The sequence below is a fragment of the Temnothorax nylanderi genome, unplaced genomic scaffold (genome assembly GCF_030848795.1).
Source record: "Temnothorax nylanderi isolate EJ_2023f unplaced genomic scaffold, tnyl_v1.0 TNYL_tig0238_pilon, whole genome shotgun sequence".
In the NCBI taxonomy this organism is placed as follows: domain Eukaryota; kingdom Metazoa; phylum Arthropoda; class Insecta; order Hymenoptera; family Formicidae; genus Temnothorax; species Temnothorax nylanderi.
In genome coordinates, this window is record NW_027249300.1 from 9,238 (window position 1) to 27,999 (window position 18,762).

At 33.5% G+C, this 18,762-nt stretch overlaps 2 protein-coding genes and 1 long non-coding RNA gene across 6 annotated transcripts; 1 reads left to right on the forward strand and 2 right to left on the reverse strand.

Annotated features, from left to right (window-relative positions):
* Positions 1-8: 8 nt before the first annotated feature.
* LOC139779722 (uncharacterized) lies at positions 9-3,057 on the reverse strand. The gene is made up of 3 exons (XR_011719968.1): positions 2,818-3,057; positions 395-645; positions 9-230 (listed from the first exon to the last, which is right to left on the reverse strand). It is a non-coding gene; the product is annotated as an uncharacterized lncRNA (long non-coding RNA).
* Positions 2,288-11,283, forward strand: LOC139779710 (esterase E4). 4 transcript variants are annotated; one of them, XM_071718161.1, is made up of 9 exons: positions 2,288-2,332; positions 3,022-3,226; positions 8,714-8,839; positions 8,921-9,080; positions 9,251-9,636; positions 9,862-10,033; positions 10,159-10,352; positions 10,516-10,660; positions 10,810-11,283. In XM_071718161.1, the coding sequence occupies exons 1-9, from the start codon at positions 2,289-2,291 to the stop codon at positions 11,103-11,105; spliced, it is 1,728 nt and encodes a 575-aa protein (XP_071574262.1). In that variant the 5' UTR covers position 2,288; the 3' UTR covers positions 11,106-11,283. The 4 variants fall into 4 exon arrangements, with proteins under 4 accessions (XP_071574262.1, XP_071574263.1, XP_071574264.1 ...); XM_071718162.1 differs by lacking the exon at positions 2,288-2,332 and adding an exon at positions 2,353-2,372; XM_071718163.1 differs by lacking the exon at positions 2,288-2,332 and adding an exon at positions 2,373-2,389.
* LOC139779714 (retinol dehydrogenase 14) lies at positions 11,220-18,762 on the reverse strand. The gene is made up of 5 exons (XM_071718173.1): positions 18,158-18,762; positions 16,331-16,606; positions 15,279-15,518; positions 11,743-12,125; positions 11,220-11,577 (listed from the first exon to the last, which is right to left on the reverse strand). Exons 2-5 carry the CDS (start codon positions 16,599-16,601, stop codon positions 11,473-11,475), a joined length of 999 nt encoding a protein of 332 aa, XP_071574274.1. The 5' UTR covers positions 16,602-16,606; positions 18,158-18,762; the 3' UTR covers positions 11,220-11,472.

The following is an 18,762-nucleotide window of genomic DNA, read 5'->3' on the forward strand; positions in this document are numbered from 1 at the left end:
GAGGCAAGTTGTACTGGCAAGTTAAGTGAAATTATTATTAAAATATATCTTAAGTACAAAAAATCGTCACATATATAACAAATGATAAAAATTATATAAAAATTTACAAAAAAATTGCATTTAAATCTTCGGGTCTGATGATTGCAACCTCACCAGAGCAGAGGCTCGCTTAATTCCCACAATTTCTTGCCTTTAGCAGGATTCTTTACAGCATTCGATAATCCACGTTCCTAAAATATATTTAGAGTGTTTTAAGAAGAATTAAGGAAAGAGCATTTAACGTTAAATTAAAGGAATCAAAAGTTATAATCAACATATATCGCTAAAATTCTTGAAATATTGAAGTTTTTTAGGAAAAGATCAAGATCTTGAGAAGGTCAACAATAATTCTTACGGCACAATCCATAAAGTATTTTCCCGAAACTCCGTTAAGTTCGTCAGAAACTGCGAGATGAATAGTCGTCTGTGCGCCTTGCTCGGGTGTTTTGAAGAAAGCCTTAACTATTAATTTCAAACCCCAAGATAACGGAGCGGGTACGTTTCGCCAGATTCCACTGTCACCATCCCGGGATGTAAGCAATTTGCAGTCACTCCCGAGCCCTCCAAACGTCGCGCCAGCTCCAATGTGAAGACTATATCCGCATACTTTGATAGGGAAATATCGAAATTACAATTGAATAACGAACCGAAAAAAGAAACCATTGCTTTGGCTATCAAAAATTCGACACGCAAATCTTAAGTTTGGATCAAAATTTCTAAAGTCACTGATTCTCAATCCGCCTCTAATAATTCGAATGACATAGTTTTAACAAAAGTCTCAACGCTGCCTGCATATTAAAGGTACCCCTATTAATCGGAAAACAGATTGTTCCTGCAGAAGAAAATCCACGATAGAGCGATATGAATAGTGACACTCAGTCAATGAATGCTTCTAAATATGAAAAACTGGTAAAAGAACCTAACACGCAAATCAATAGGTGCAACAATCCCGATAATCAGGTATATTCTCGTGAAGGATCAGAAATATATAGCAATAACGTTAAAATGTACATTCAGGTAACCAATGCTCGTCAAATATTTGACAATCTAAATCAATCTATTCAACGAAAACAGAAACCGGATTCTAGTTTAACATCTCATACCTCGCCTTCATCTACAAATAATATCAATGCCATAACAAGTAAGATGTTGCAAAAATTTTAATCTCTATCTAAATCAAGACATGCATGGAGTAAATAATATCATAGCTGTCTCGATTCATTTATAGCTTATCACTAACTTTGTTCTATATGATTTCTTTTCAATTCCCAGCTGTATAAATTCCAAATTTTCAGGTAAATGCAAAACCCATAAATTAGTGGACAACAAGCAAGTTTCGGGACCATTTCATCAATTCGACAAGAAGACATTTCTTCTTGATACTTATGCTCGTATCGTTGCTAACAATAAGCCGTTGCTTATCAGGCGTTGCCCTAAGAGATTACGTGAACTCGCCAAACCAAAGAGACAAGCACGTAGCGATCAGAATGACTACGCTGCGAATTTCGATTTAAACTACTGCCATGTAACTAAAACTTACCGTGCGGAAGACAAACGCAACTTAAAAGAGTCAAAAAAGAAATAGTTTATAATAGCTCATTGTGATAGAATATTTTAAACAATTTCTCATGCAACAATTTAGCGTGATTACTGCAGTTTCAAACAATTTAACATAAATTCAAGCAATATATCCAGAACGATATCTAAAAAAATATCCTAAAAATTAGAAAATTTTTTAGATCATCATTTTTGAGCATCTGCATTTTTCTAGGATATAAAATAAAAATCTTTCTCCTCTCTCTTATAAAGAGAAATTATGGAAGAAGCTAATACAATAAATAAGTAATTGGATTTTATGTCATTTCCTATAGTAAGATTTAATATATCTTTCCTGATGTAATGCCCGATCTACAATAGCTGTAGTAAGCCTCAAGATGTAAGAAATTGACCAATTATAGGCGAATGTGAGGAGAATAATCGACTGTGATTGGTCAATTTCTTACATCTTGAGGCTTACTACAGCTTACTCTATCTATTGTAGATCGGGCATAAGGCCCGGTCTACAATGGATGTCGTAACTGTCGTAAGTCGTGAGTCGTAAGAAATTGACCAATCATTAGTTGATTATTCTCTTCAAATTCGATTGTGATTGGTCAATTTCTTACGACTAACGACTTACGACAGTTACGACACCCATTGTAGACCGGGCCTAAGACTCCATTACATATATTCCTCATGATGAGGAAAACATGATGTACATCAATATTCGACGTAATCGCGCCATTTATCAGTTGTATCTTGAAAAATGTGTCAAAAGAAAAAAAAACCATGATGTTACGATCCGTGAACTGTTGGAGATAATTTTTACGAATCGCGAATTTATCGGCGCCTCGTCGAATAATCGCATAAAGCCTAATCTACAATGTGTTCTTTGCTTTCGGTTTTCTGCTCTTAACCTCTTTGCGACTATCTCGTATTTCGCAATTCCGTCGCGTAACCGGTAACGCGATGTTTTTTGTTCTCTGTCGCCCAAGATAAAAATTGACGAACTTCAGAAGAGACAATAAGGAACATCACGTTACCGGTTACGCGACGGAATAGCGAAATACGAGATAGTCGCAAAGAGGTTAAGAGCAGAAAACCGAAAGCAAAGAACACATTGTAGATTAGGCTTAACTCTCGGTTCGTCTTGGTTCAAAATTCCATGCGCGATTACAAAACCGTGCGTGACTTCACGTACGGCTGTCTGTGAGAAATAATCTCGTAAGATAGACTCACGTTTCCCAGAAAAACAATTGCGATTCGCGCGCGTGTCTTCCTCCTCGCGGTTGATGGATATACTTATAAAAGGCCCGCATTGCCCTTGAGATATTTTAGTGCTCGCTGGTGCGGCGTGCGGCACTTAACGTGCCTAACCGGTTTCACGTGCGTGAGTTTCCTGCTCGCATTAAACTTGGCAGTCCAAACTGTTTTCCTCCGTAGAAACATCATGAAACGCTTCTTTGCTATACTCTTAAGCATCGTTGTTGCGCTCGCTGATGACAATCTCGCTGGGGAACAACATGAGGTCGCTGCCCCAATTGGAAGAATTCGTGGTTCCACCATGACCACCAGACTTGGCAGAAAAATCTATTCATTTCGCGGTGTGAGATACGCCGAACCGCCGACCGGACAGCAACGTTTCCAAGTAAGCAGAGATGTGCATTATCTGAAATGGAAATACAAAATGTAAAATGCCTAATTTTTATTTTGCATTTAAAATATATTTTTTTAAAAACTATTTTACATTTAAGGACGTTCTCCGGTCCTTATACTAGAGAAAATCGATTTTCTTAGGATTTTCTTGAAACTGTGAATATACGTTAATTTAGGTGTGCTTTATGCGTGGTATAAATTTCAGTACCTCTTCCGGTATAAAAAATAAAGATACTGAGCCTCAAAGTTTCAACTTTTACTAATGAAAAGGTTTTCCAGACCAAACGGTAAGAGATACGAGGTTGGCCAAGAGGACCAAAGTTGCTCCTCTCGTCGAGTTCTATCAGTACAAAATTACCTTTTTCAAAAAAGGTAAAAAAAAGTGCCAAGTACACGCAATGTATTTTGTAAATTCAAAATTTAACCTAAGTGGTAGCTTTATATCTTTTTCACAAAATTATATTATCTAACTTAACTCAAGTAACATGTATTTCAAAAAAAAAGATGTAAAATCTTTAATTTCTTCTTCACAAAATTATATTACCTAACTTAACTCAAGTGACATGTATCTAACCTAAGTGGTAGCTTTATATCTTCTTCACAAAATTATATTACCTAACTTAACTCAAGTAACATGTATTTCAAAAAAAGATGTGAAATCTTTAAATTAAATTGCGCCAATTGTAAAGAGAATATGTATATTGCTTTGAAAGATAATTGTTATGCAACTACTTTAAAGAAATAAAACCCAAGTGGTATCTTCGTATTCCTATTCAAGGGTCTTCCTATTCTAAACCCAAGTGATAATAGCTTCTTAATTCTCTTTAACAAATTTTTAATATTACAAAGAATCATTTTAATTACAAAGAATTAAAGAAGTAACAGTACAAAATAAAAATATTTAATTAAAACAAAATAAATAAATTTTTCTTGTAAAAAAACTTGGCGCTGCTTTTTTACTCCTGTCGCATTCTTCCCTAAATTATGTTTATTGTTTTTATTTAATCAAAAATCTTAGTACTAATGTTTAAATTTTAATGTTTAAATTTCAAAGTCTAGCAGCGCCAAGTTTTTTTACAAGAAAAATTTATTTATTTGTTTTAATTAAATATTTTTATTTTGTACTGTTACTTCTTTAATTCTTTGTAATTAAAATGATTCTTTGTAATATTAAAAATTTGTTAAAGAGAATTAAGAAGCTATTATCACTTGGGTTTAGAATAGGAAGACCCTTGAATAGGAATACGAAGATACCACTTGGGTTTTATTTCTTTAAAGTAGTTGCATAACAATTATCTTTCAAAGCAATATACATATTCTCTTTACAATTGGCGCAATTTAATTTAAAGATTTCACATCTTTTTTTGAAATACATGTTACTTGAGTTAAGTTAGGTAATATAATTTTGTGAAGAAGATATAAAGCTACCACTTAGGTTAGATACATGTCACTTGAGTTAAGTTAGGTAATATAATTTTGTGAAGAAGAAATTAAAGATTTTACATCTTTTTTTTGAAATACATGTTACTTGAGTTAAGTTAGATAATATAATTTTGTGAAAAAGATATAAAGCTACCACTTAGGTTAAATTTTGAATTTACAAAATACATTGCGTGTACTTGGCACTTTTTTTTACCTTTTTTGAAAAAGGTAATTTTGTACTGATATCACCTATTTTGTAGTGTTAAGCAAGGATCTGCAAAACATTTTTATTTTTTATTTTTTAATTATTCACAAAATTAGCAATACCAACAAATACATAAAAATTAATAATATTTAAGTAAAAGTAAATTATACATTTCTCACAAAAATTGAAGGAACACTAAATTTATCTTTAAAAATGAATAAAATTTAAATTTCAAGCTTAAAACCTCTACTTCCGAAAGATTACTATTATTCGTCCAATTTTTATTATGTCTAGACATAATTTTAATTCAGCGAATTTTTATTATGTCATGACATAATTTTAATTCTGCCGCTAAGGAATTTTTAAGTCGATTCTTATAAATCAAGCTTGAATTTGATGTCTAAGTGTCCCAGGTTGCCGATAACGAGGTCCACATAGTGCGCTCCATAGTTTTCGGTGTTCAGGTGTATTAATACCTTGAATTCGAGGTCCACGTGTTCCAGGTTGCCGATGACGGGTTCCAGATAGTGCGCTCCATAGTTTTCGGTGTCCAGGTGTAATAATACGTTGAATTCGATGTCTAGGTGTCTCACGTTGCCGATGACGAGGTCCACATAGTGCGCTCCGTAGTTTTCGGTGTCTACGTGTATTAATACCTCGAATTCGATATCTACGTGTCCTACATTCAGATTTAAAGTTATTAATACACCTAGACACCAAAAACTACAAAGCACACTATGTGAACCTCGTCATCGGCAACCTGGGACACGTAGACATCGAATTCGAGGTATTATTACACCTAGACACCGAAAACTACGGAGCGCGCTATCTGGACCTCGTCATCAGCAACCTGGGACACCTAGACATCAATTTCAAGGTATTAATACACGTAGACACCAAAAACTACGGAGCGCACTATGTGGACCTCGTCATCGGCAACCTGGGACACCTAGACATCGAATTCAACGTATTAATACACGTAGACACCGAAAACTACGGAGCTCACTATCTAGACATCGTCATCGGCAACCTGGGACACCTAGACATCGCATTCAACGTATTATTACACCTGGACACCAAAAACTACGGAGCGCACTATGTGGACCTCGTCAGCGGCAACCTGGAACACCTAGACATTGAATTCAACGTACGATTACACCTGGACACCGAAAACTATGAAGCGCACTATCTGGATCCCGTCATCGGCAACCTGGGACACGTGGATATCGAATTCAAGGTATTAATACACGTAGACACCAAAAACTACGGAGCGCACTATGTGGACCTCGTCATCGGCAACCTGGGACACCTAGACATCGAATTCAACGTACGATTACACCTGGACACCGAAAACTACGGCGCGCACTATGTGGACCTCGTCATCGGCAACCTGGGACACGTAGACATCGAATTCAACGTATTATTACACCTGGACACCGAAAACTATGAAGCGCACTATCTGGACCTCGTCATCGGCAACCTGGGATACCTAGACGTCGAATTCAAGCTTGATTCATAAGAATCGACTTAAAAATTCCCTAGCGGCACTTTCTGCCAAGCGTAGAGAACCTTCTTTTCCGGCAGCGGTGGTAATACGATGTAAGGATACGAAATCTCTCCAGATAAACATGAAGCAATTGACTCAATATGTATTATATACCTAATACCTAATTTACCTAAATAGAAATCTTCCTCCTGACCGATAAGTCTATCGACCTTATTTAATTTGCCTACTAGATCGATCGAAATACGCGCGCGATATCGAAACTGGCGATACCTGCGCCGCCAGCGTCGAAAAAGTGAAAGTGACATTTTCTGATATATATATGTTATATTGATTGAGAGTCGACGACGTATCTCCGTATCTTAAAAATAAATTTTCACATTTGGACTTTGCGTCGCAATATCTCCGCTCGTAGGGCACGTAGCGGAAAATATTATAGGAGATACCCCCCCAAAGTCGACCCCAAGCTATCGATCAAGCCTACTTAGAACTTGATCCGTTCACTCGTTATCGAGATCTCAACATCTTGGGTACTCGCAACCCGTCGCGTCGCGTAAAAGAGTCACGGTCGGTCTCGCTCCGCGTGTACTTGGCACGAGACACTACCGTGTCTCTTGATAAGGAAAAAATGCCAAAACTAAAAAAAAATTAAAATTAAATTTTTTTTTTGAAACTTTGAGGCTCAGTATCTTTATTTTTTATACCGGAAGAGGTACTGAAATTTATACCACGCATAAAGCACACCTAAATTAACGTATATTCACAGTTTCAAGAAAATCCTAAGAAAATCGATTTTCTCTAGTATAAGGACCGGAGAACGTCCTTAAATGGTTTTCAGTATCCATTTTCTATTTTAAATGCATTTTTCTTGCAAACTAAAAATTAATCGTGATATCAATAATAATTAACACTGTTTAATAAAAAAAATGCACAAAAACAAGAATAATTTTTCCCATAGTTTTTTAAACGCTGAATACGGTCCTGTTTACTAAATTGCTCTATCGCGTCACAATTTTGAGCAATTTGCAGTTAAAATTGCAAAAAGTACTATTTTAATATATTTTGTTGTATATTATTGTAACTACGATACCTACGATATGTGACGTGTTCTATTGTAATCAAAATTAATTAGTATATATGTATAATTAGGTCTTTCAATCCTTAAAAGGAATTAGTTGTGTCGATTATGATTAAAAAGACATTGATGATTAACATAGAGTCTATTGCGTCAAACTTGCAATTATTAGTACTTATGAAATATTTTATAATGTTATTCAAATTTAATGGTTTTTCAGGTCGCTGAATACTAATCTGATGTCAACGTTGATAAATTCAAAATGGCAGTCAATATAGCGGATATCAAAATTAAAAATGGTCGAATTTTTACTTTTGATATCCACCATAATTGATGGCTTCGTAAAATCCTTAAGTTTGAATAAAATAATTAAAAAATACTTCATAGATACTTAATGGTTATATAAGACGCAACTTGTTGTTCTGAAAGCATCCACTTATTCTGAACAGCATTGCAATTACTTAAAATGTTATTTCAAAAGAATAATTGAATGTCTGTAAACAAAATGTAGGCAAACATGTTTTGTAATCCCATATGTGAATGTTTATGTAATTCAATTTTTGTAATTTAAGTTTATATTAAAAGAAATAAGAATTTAAGTTTAAGATATAATAGTAAGAAATATAAATAATAAACAATAATATTAATAATAAGTGAAATATGACCGTTGATATATACAATTAATTACAGAGAAAAATGCGATTTACGATGCGGACTGGATAAATAATAAAAAATAAAAATTTATAAATATAAATAAATATAAAAACATAAACATTTAAAACAACCATTTTTATTTTTAAAAACCATTTTAAAAATGCCTATTTTCCATTTCCTATTTTAAATGGTTGCCTAAAAAGTACTTTGCATTTTGCATTTTTAAATGGAAAGGTTTCAACTATTTTGCATTTTCTATTTCAAATAGGTTTGGACACCCATTTTACATATCTCTACAAGTAAGGCATCGGATATCACGATTAGATAAATAATAAAAACATTAAAAACGTTATTGTTTTAATTGTGTAAAATAACAGAGTAATTTGCATTTGCATCCGCATTACAGACGTAGCAAATAAAATGATACGAATCTTGCGCAATTTTTCAAGAACGCAAAATGCAGCAAGATTCTTTGTATAGTTTATGGCATACAGTATTACATGAATATTATTTCATAAACGAACCGATATAATAGAAAATTTTTAGCAAAAATAAGGCAAAGGTTTCGAATCAAATCTGGCCAAATATTATTATTATTTTTTAATTACATTTCTCCTAGGTCGCAATTCCAGCGGCGGATTGGAACGATGTTTTCGACGCGACCAAAGAAGGACCCGCCTGTCCAGCGATACACGAACAGAATATAATGGAGGATTGTCTCCGTGTGAATATCTACACAACAAAAGTGAGTCTGATAATGCTCAATATACATTCGCACTAAAAAAGAGTATGAAGTCACTAACTTGAACAATTATCTTGATCGCAGCTACCATCGGAGAACGATCCCGTGAAAAGACCCGTATTGGTATTCTTCCATCCTGGCGGTTTTTACCTATACTCGGGTAAAAGCTCTAATTTTGGACCTCAGTATCTGCTAGACAAAGACATCGTTCTCGTCACCGTCAATTTTCGTCTCGGGACGCTAGGTAAAGTCCCCCGTGTTTTATTACTTTTCAGATACTAAATTCTGCTTAAGGCAGAATTTAAAGTTTGAAGGAAAACATAAAATTATATTTATGTCGGGATTTTATCGCTTGTGGTTCAAAGATAACACAACTTTTTTCTTTAAAAACCTATTTGTGCTTATCTGTATCAGGATTTTTGAGCACCGGCGATTCGAAGGCACCGGGTAATTTGGGCCTGAAGGATCAAGTCGTCGCGCTTCGATGGATCCAGAGGAACATAGCCGCCTTCGGCGGTGACCCCGACAGCGTCACTATATCCGGCTACAGCGTAGGTGGATTGAGCGTGATGTTGCACATGGTCTCACCGATGTCCAAGGGATTGTTCCATCGGGCAATCATGATGAGCGGCTCCAACGGACCGTACGGACCGAACGAGCCGTACCCGACTGAACAGCTGCACTTGGCAAAGAAGCAAGCCGAATTACTAGACTGTCCCACCGACACCACTGTCTCTATGCTAATCTGTTTAAACTCCAAACCAGTGGAGAACTTCACAGACACCATGCCCAAGTTCTTTGTAAGTAAGATTACATATAGGACAAGATTAATAAATAGAATTAGTAAATAAGATTAAGTAATTTTCCTACACCAAACAATAGAAGATTAGAGAAACAAATATAATGCCGTAAAGAAATCAAGAACTAAAAAACGTAGAGATTCGTTTTATTTTTAAGCGATTAGATATAAAAGAAGAAAGCTTAAGAGTAAAAAAAGTAATCTTTAGCATACTACGACATTCTAGGAGTGGTACGGTTCTCCAATATTAATATGGACACCTGTAGTAGAACCTGAGGTTCACGGCATAGAAAGATTCTTGCCCGAACAGCCCATTGAACTTTTTAAGAAGGGGAAGTTCCACAAGGTTCCGCTGATCGCAGGAGTTACTAAAGACGAGTTTGGCGGTGTGGTCACCTGTAAGAATCTTGTATTTGTATTTTCTTGTTATTGCCATTCAATTCTCAAGTTATGATTAGTGGCTGAAATCACAGAAATTAATAAATATTTAGTAATAATAATATATTCCGTCGGTTATTTTTAGTTGTCAGCAAGCAACACGAACTCGGGAATGATTCGTACGTGAACGATTTGAACAATGACTGGTACAGACTCGCACCGATTAATTTCTTGTACGAGCGAGATACACTTCGGTCTAGATATATAAGTATCGAACTGGACCGATTTTACTTTGACGACAAACCGATTGGTCCAGACACTTATGATGGTCTGGCACATGTACGTAAATTGTTAAGAAAACAAATTGTATTATGAAATAATAGCATGTTTGGGACAACATTAAATATTATTGATATAGCAATATGAATAAAATTGATATAGTGATATGAATAAAATTAATCGCAATTAATTCATATATATATAATTATGTTTTGTATTTCAGATCAACACCGATGCAATAATTACATATCCAATGCATAGTTCTGTAAAATTAATCGCCGAAAACACCGACCAACCCATCTACTTTTATGTGTCTTCTTATCAAGGACGATACAGTTTTGTCATGTGGAACGAAACCACACCATACGGTATTATTTTTATTCTTGTATTTTACTTTTTTATTCAAATTGCTTAATTCAAATTGTTCAGATTGCTTTATAGCACATCACGATTTGATCTTTATAACTTCTGCATAGATTATGTGTAACTAAATTTGTTATTTATTTTATCATTCAAGGTGTGGTGCATCATGACGATTTGCAATATTTGTTCTTCATGAAATTCAAATTTCCATTCTTCGAAAACGATGACCCGGAAATTCCTACAGTAGAACTTATGACAAGCATGTGGTCGAATTTCGTTCAAACTGGACAGCCAGTATCTCCAGCTTTGGCTAAGAATGTTACATGGGAACCATACTTACCACAAAAAGACAACTATCTAGAAATTTCTGAGGAACCAAGAATGAAGACAGGACTTTATCCAGATAGAATGCAAAAATGGGACAGTTTGTTTCCTTTGAATTCGAAATAGAAATCGATATCTACAGCCGATTTCGTAATGTGCAATACATATACCTACTGACCTAGCTGATTAAGTCATTAAGTAAAAGTACATACATCAATCCTATTACTCAACAAATGCAAATACAGTTATATCATTATTTTATTTAAGAAAAGTTTCTTTTTTAATAAAAGTTATTTCTGCAGAATTATAATATTTGCAAAATTATTTTTTAGTATAAAAAGTATTTATTAATAAAGTTTCGATACTTCACTATGAGGCAAGTTGTACTGGCAAGTTAAGTGAAATTATTATTAAAATATATCTTAAGTACAAAAGATCGTCACATATATAACAAATGATAAAAATTATATAAAAATTTACAAAAAAATTGCATTTAAATCTTCGGGTCTGATGATTGCAACCTCACCAGAGGCTCGCTTAATTCCCACAATTTCTTGCCTTTAGCAGGATCCTTCACAGCATTCGATAATCCACGTTCCTAAAATATATTTAGAGTGTTTTAAGAAGAATTAAGGAAAGAGCATTTAACGTTAAATTAAAAGAATCAAAAGTTATAATCAACATATATCGCTAAAATTCTTGAAATATTGAAGTTCTTTTGGGAAAAGATCAAGATCTTCAGAAGATCAACAATAATTCTTACGGCACAATCCATAAAGTATTTTCCCGAAACTCCGTTAAGTTCGTCAGAAACTGCGAGATGAATAGTCGTCTGTGCGCCTTGCTCGGGTGTTTTGAAGAAAGCCTTAACTATTAATTTCAAACCCCAAGATAACGGAGCGGGTACGTTTCGCCAGATTCCACTGTCTATCATCCCGGGATGTAAGCAATTTGCCATCACTCCCGAGCCCTCCAAACGTCGCGCCAGCTCCAATGTGAAGACTATATCCGCATACTTTGATACGTAATACAGATACGCCGGCAAGGTCAACGTTGGATTAATATTGTCCAGATTTAAACACGCTAATCGATAGAGTTCTGACGCAACCACTATGATGCGACTTGGTTTCGATTGTTTCAATAAATCTGTAAATAATGAGATTTCCTCGTAACGAAATAATTTACGTAATTATAAAGAAAAATACTTTATCTACCGATGAATGACGTAGATATAAAAATAATAGCGCTTTTTATTATTTCTGAAGATTTTGCGTAAATTATAAAATAAAAACTGAACGGCCTCATTATCATACAACTGTGATTTCTCATTAATCACTTCTTATCATTTATTTCTTGAATATATATATTCAGAGAAATAAATAATAAAAGGTGACTAATTAATATATATATTTAACCCCTTGAGTGGCATTGACGCATTACGTGCAGAAAAAAAGATGTGCCAAAAGTGGCATTGACACATATACGCGCACATCGTTTTATTTTTCTCCAGTTAGCAAGATTTTCACAAAACTTGCTACTTAGAGGTTTTTTGTTTTTTTAAATTTTTATCTTGCCATTTTTGGTTCGTTTTGGTGCTTATTTTTCTGCTACTCAAAAGGGATTAAGAAATAAATGATAAAAGTGACTAATGGGATATGTACAAAGTGACTGCCGAACTTAAAGAGCGTATAGAGGGGTCAAAATAGAACAACTTTTGATCAGGAACCTATGCTCTCCGAAGTAATTTTGAGTCTCAGTACAGGTTTTTGAATGTATGGAACTCGGATAATATATACCATGAAATAATCGTGTGTAATTTTTTCTACTCTTTCATTAGTTTTATTTTGTTTTTATTAAGGTTTTGTTAAGGATTACACTAGCACACAAACTGAATTTACAAAAGATGTTCGAATTGGCGACCTCCGAATTCAATGCAAGCATTGCATCATTGAACAGAACTCTGGCGCACTCCTTTAAATATTCAAAGAGGAATCTCACGTAATCCTTAATAAAACCTTAATAAAAACAAAATAAAGCTAGTAGAGTAGCAAATTGCGATTATTTCATTATAAGTATATTATCCGAGTTCCAAATATTCAAAGACTTATACTGACTCAGGATTACTTCGGAGAACATAGATTCTTAACCCTCCGTCACCCCCCTGGGTCTTTTTGGGCACAAGCGAAATTTTAAGCTCAAATATCTCCGAAATAAAGAGGGGGCGAGGTCTGGCTCCCCTCTCTAAAAAAAGTTGTTAGTAGTGAGAAACTCACTCACCATAAGGGACGCCAGGATCCGGCAGCTTGTCGTTGAACAGCGTCGAGTCTACGATTGTGCTCAAATGGACAAAGGGGGGTCACGGCGTTAGTGTTTCGCGCAAGTAAGTAAATTTTATCTACTGAAATCTCTTAGTATGGCGGAAAGAAATGCTGAGGAAATATATTACTATCTACGTGACTGACAGTCCCAGCATTACGACAAGGCAGTATTGTACCGATTGCGCTCTATAAATTATTTATGTTATATTCGTTTTTTGTATACTTTATTTAATATTCGAAATATATTTTGCAATAATATTAATTTTTTGTAACAAATAATGATTTATAAAAAAAATTGTTTTTCTTTCATTTTTATTGTCTGCATAAAACGTTCTAAAATTACCCCACTTTCAGGCCTAAAAATAAATATACTTTTTGAAGCCGGGACAGATGAGTATTTTTCTGAAAGGTCATAGTCTGAAGTATAAAACCCTGCAACAGCTTTTCTTAATATTTACTTATTGCAAAGATATGATTTTTTAAACAAATTTCGATTTTTTCCTCATTTTTGTAAACATTTAATTGTTATTAAAAAAAACTTTTAACATTTAACTATTGGATAATGTAGTAGAGATCCTGAAAAGTAACCCTGAATTTTTTCAAATTTTTTGAAAGCCTATAATGAAAAAAAAATGGGTCTGGACAAAATGGACCCAGGGGGGCAACGAAAGCAGTAAAAATAACGGTGGTGACGGAGGATTAATCGCAGGTTGTTTTATTTCGACCCCTCTATACGCTCCTTAAGTTTGGCAGTAACCTTTGAATCATCCTGTATATATACACAGAAAAAAAAGAAGTGTCAAATCAACACTGTTTATCTATACTAGTCTATACTATTATCTATTCTATTCTACTATTATATACTATTATGTATATAAAATCCTTACGGGTGGTGTATGTTTGTGCGTTTTTAACTTAAAAACTATTGGACCGAATTTTTACCACAAGTATATAAAATAGGGGTAGAATTTTCCGGAAAGTGCTATAGAGTGTGTAGTTTTTCGTTATCTATTTTCTGGAAAACGATTTTTTTAATTCTTACGGGTGGTGAAATTAAAAGAATTAAAAAGATCAGTTTCCAGAAAATAGATAACGAAAAACTATACGCTCTATAGCACTCCCCGGAAAATTCTACCCCTATTTTATATGGTTTTAATACAAATTCGGTCTATCTATACTAATATATAAAATCCTTATGAGTGGTGTATGTTTGTGCGTTTTTAACTTAAAAACTATTGGATCGAATTTTTACCACAAGTATATAAAATAGGGGTAGAATTTTCCGGAAAGTGCTATAGAGTGTGTAGTTTTTCGTTACCGATTTTCTGGAAACTGATTTTTTTAATTTTTTTAATTCTTACGGGTGGTGTATGTTTGTGCGTTTTTAACTTAAAAACAAGAATATATGTATAATCTTGAAAGGAGATTATATTGCGTTAAACGAAGAAAACTTGCTTGAATGAACTCATTATATAGTTCAACCAAGAAAAAAAATGTTGAAATAAAAAGTTGAAATGTTGAAATAAAATGTTGAAATTCTTATAAGAAAATTATAGTAATCTTGCGTATATACGAAACAATCTACATCTTCTTATAAGAATTTTAACTTTTTATTTCAACACTTTTTCTTGGTTGAACTATATATGTATAATGACTTCATTCAAGAAAATTTTCTTCGTTTAACGCAATATAGGTAATCTCATTATAAGATTTCCAACTTTTCCAACGTTGAAACTAAGGATATTTTCAAATCAAGAATAGGTATTCCTTTTTTTCTGTGTATATATAAAGCGTAGATATAACACACACACAATATTTGCGTAGTAAATTGTTATTTTACAATTTAAAATCATTTAAAATAATTAAACACAATGTGCCAACAGACCGAATAAAGAAATATTCTATTTTCATTTTACACAAAATAAATGCGTTAGCGCAATAAGCAAATTAGTAAACACGTTTTTGCGTTATAATTTCTTACCGATTAAAAGATGCGTCAGCAAAAATGGCCCAAAGTAATTGGTAGCCATAGTCTGTTCTAGTCCGTCTTCCGTAACCATTTTCCTGAAAGTCTCCGCAGTCCCAGCATTATGGATCAACACGTCCAATCTGCTTTCCTCTTGATTTATCTGCCACGCAAACTTTCTGATCGATTGCAACGATGACAAATCCAATTTACGGACTGTGATATTGCCATTGTTTGATTCTTTCACAATCTCGTCTGCATATAAAATATATGTGTATGTCAGACACATTTATTTATTACAGAACATATATCGAAAAGTATATCCCTACAGAAAATGTAGAGAGAGTTTCACATTGCTTTATATCGCAATACCGCTTTTAATATTTGAATTCAGGAGTAATTGAAAATAAATGGCTTTAATTGGCCCCAAGAATGAAATCATAAGGAGAGATCTTATTTCTTGCTTTTGTTTTAACTTTGCATTACAAATACGACATTTTGTGTGTGTATCTATTTATCTCAAATTTTATTTGTTATTCGACTTATATGATTATTAGTTAGTAAAGTTATATATACCGCATATATAACATAATTGTGAAATAAGTTAATGACGAACGAGGAAATGCTCAGAGAATTATGCAAGTAGCCTAAATACATTTTACATAATAAATGCATGTGTAGCGATAGAAACCAGCTTTACTCAGTGGCCACGTTTTGATTTACAATTATAATTAAGCGACATCATTATCTGTAATTATAAGCTAACGTGGGCATTACTCATTCATTGCTCATAGACAATTCAGTCGCAACAATACTGTAATTAAAACATTAAATTACAATCAATTAAGTTCAGTAAATTGTACATAGATAATAACCCGTAGTGTTTTTTACGCCTACATATTTCCGTGTAATTTTAATGGAAGAATAATTAAAAAAAATTTTTAAACAATGATGATTTTCAAAGAAGATAAAGAATTAACTAGAACTAGGATAATTGTCTCATTTTCATCGTGGCTACTTCCATTACAATAATGTTATTAAAATAATAGTTATTTTAGTTACGAAACCTTTTAACTGATTAGCAATATCCGTGTTTCTGCATGCCATAATGATCCTCGCGCCTCTCTTGGCGAGATCCCTCGTTGTCTCCTTACCAATACCGGAGGTACATCCGGTGATTATTACCGTTTTACCATCCATATGGTTTTTACTCTTGCAAATGCCCAAAGTGCAGAAAACGTACAAACGGAGGCCTATCAGAAGCAATATTACACCACCCGACACAATAGCCGCGATCCAATAAAGCAGCGTCGTGCAAGGAATGATATTCAATATCATGTTATCTAAACAAAATTATACAAAAATATTATGTTAAAATTGAACGTTAATTAATGTACTTATTGCACATGACATTATTTATAAATGTATTATATTTTACTTAAAAAAAGAAAGGGAAAGAAATATTAAGAAAAGACAAGAAAATTACACACTTCTAAAATACTCTTCTAAAAATACACTTCTAAAATAGCAACGCTAATAAAGTATTTGGGATGAATTAAAAACTTATACTACCTTCAGTAATATTATTTCTGTAATAGTAAATCTTATTGCCGCGGGTTTAGAAAAAGAGAAAGCGCGTCGAGATGCGTCTCCTTGAATGCGAATTTTTTATTCTAAGGAGGCAAATCTTCGCTTTTACATTTGTATATAGCTTGGTCGGGACAGCTCGAAAGTATATCCGGATTCTACGCGACTGCAGCGTGCTGCACCGTACAAGAAGGTCATTGACCATATATACCGTTTTACAGATACCGAATTTATTCTTCAGTGTGACTTTATCCAGTGTGCTTTGTTAAAAATCAAATAAATTAATAAAATAGTTTGAGATGCATGATATAAAAAACAACTTTTCGTGAAGCGATAAATATATTCTTATTAAGAAAGCCAATCGATTAATCAATTAATAATAAGTAAATTTTGAAATAAAACAGAATCGATTAATTTATAATTGTTTCAAGGAAAATCATATAATATAAGATAATATGAATAATAAGTGTTTGTTTTTATAAAATAATGGTAACAAGAAATAAAAATAACAATCACGTGTTATATAAGAATCAGATAAAAATGTGTTATTTGTAAGTGGTTGTTAAATGTTTATTTGATCAATTATTATAATACATGTGGTAACAAAATTCACGAAAAAACTTCAACATGGAATGTTTAGCATAATTTAATATTAACGAGCCAAAGTTTTTTTCCTCAAATAATGAAATCACGTCTGCGTATATTTTATTTTTAGAATACATTAATCAATTAATATCTTAACATAGGAAGTCATCTCTTTTTTGAGAAAACAATCTTATTATATTCCCTTTTACCCCTTCATTATGCAACAAAATTACTCACAATCAGCTAAGGAACCAAACTCAATTTTGTTAAACTTGACACTGAAAATGGGCTACTTGAGCTCACGTTTTCTTTTCTCTTTTTCCGATGTCTCCCACTTTCTATCCCGAATTAATAACCATGTCACAAATATGGTTTTCCTTTAAATCTACCGTACTAAAATCTGTAGATCAACTTCTGATGGAAGATCTTTTTCTATGCGTGATATCATGCATCTGTCTTGTAACAACCTTGGTTTCGATAGCTGTCGATATCTCGATATTTTGTCAAATTCATCATTTTTTAAATTTACGATAAAAAGTATATAAAATATTTTTCAATATTTCTATTGTTGCAATATTCCCGATCAAAGCAAATAAAATATATTTGTGTTTATTTATATTTTCTATAAAAATAGAATGCCCAATAAATCCCGTAATAAATGTACGCAAGCTGATGTACTGTAACGAAAGATACGTTAATCGAATTTACATAATCGTACTCACATGCGCTATAGCAGAACTCTCATTAAAGCTCTCCAGTATTTCGTGTGCCGTTACGATCCAAGAGCCGGTGATATACTATTGACTACCAGCGAGAGGGCACCGAGACCCCCTTTCAGGTATAGGTGAGCGGACAATATCGGCATCCCCACTTCTCGCGGTGAGAAACGATGATGAGAAATGGCCTTGATGCAACTTTCCTAGTGTGACTTTGAACAGTCCAATTTTACATATTGTTCTGTCGACGAATAAACTCGACATTATTTCGAACGCAATCTTCGCGCATTCTTGCGTGCGAAGAACATTTCTCTAATAAAGCTCAAATTATTCTTGTATATAATTTTGATACATCATAATCTTTAGATATAGGATAAAATAATTTTGACTTACATGATATAAAGATAAAAGGAAATAAAGAATTTTAAAATGTAATCGAATATATATATATGTACGTTCGCACAATTCTCTTTCAACTAAAAAAATTGATTAATTAATCCGTCAAACTATTAAGTCGAAACAAAACAATGGTCGATACACGGCAAAGAATTACGATATGAACCATGATTTATCTAGAAAGCGACTATGTTTGATCAACAAACAAGTTAAAT

Excerpts from the sequence above, each read along its gene's own strand:
- LOC139779710 (XM_071718161.1), top strand. The coding sequence starts at position 2,289 with ATGATGTACATCAATATTCGACGTAATCGCGCCATTTATCAGTT. Across the intron at positions 2,333-3,021 it reads AATCGCGCCATTTATCAGTT|AAACATCATGAAACGCTTCT; the intron begins GTATCTTGAAAA and ends TTTCCTCCGTAG. Across the intron at positions 9,081-9,250 it reads TTTTCGTCTCGGGACGCTAG|GATTTTTGAGCACCGGCGAT; the intron begins GTAAAGTCCCCC and ends TATCTGTATCAG.
- LOC139779714 (XM_071718173.1), bottom strand. The coding sequence starts at position 16,601 with ATGATATTGAATATCATTCCTTGCACGACGCTGCTTTATTGGATCGCG. Across the intron at positions 12,126-15,278 it reads GCTGACGCATCTTTTAATCG|ATTTATTGAAACAATCGAAA; the intron begins GTAAGAAATTAT and ends CATTATTTACAG. Across the intron at positions 11,578-11,742 it reads AATACTTTATGGATTGTGCC|GAACGTGGATTATCGAATGC; the intron begins GTAAGAATTATT and ends AATATATTTTAG.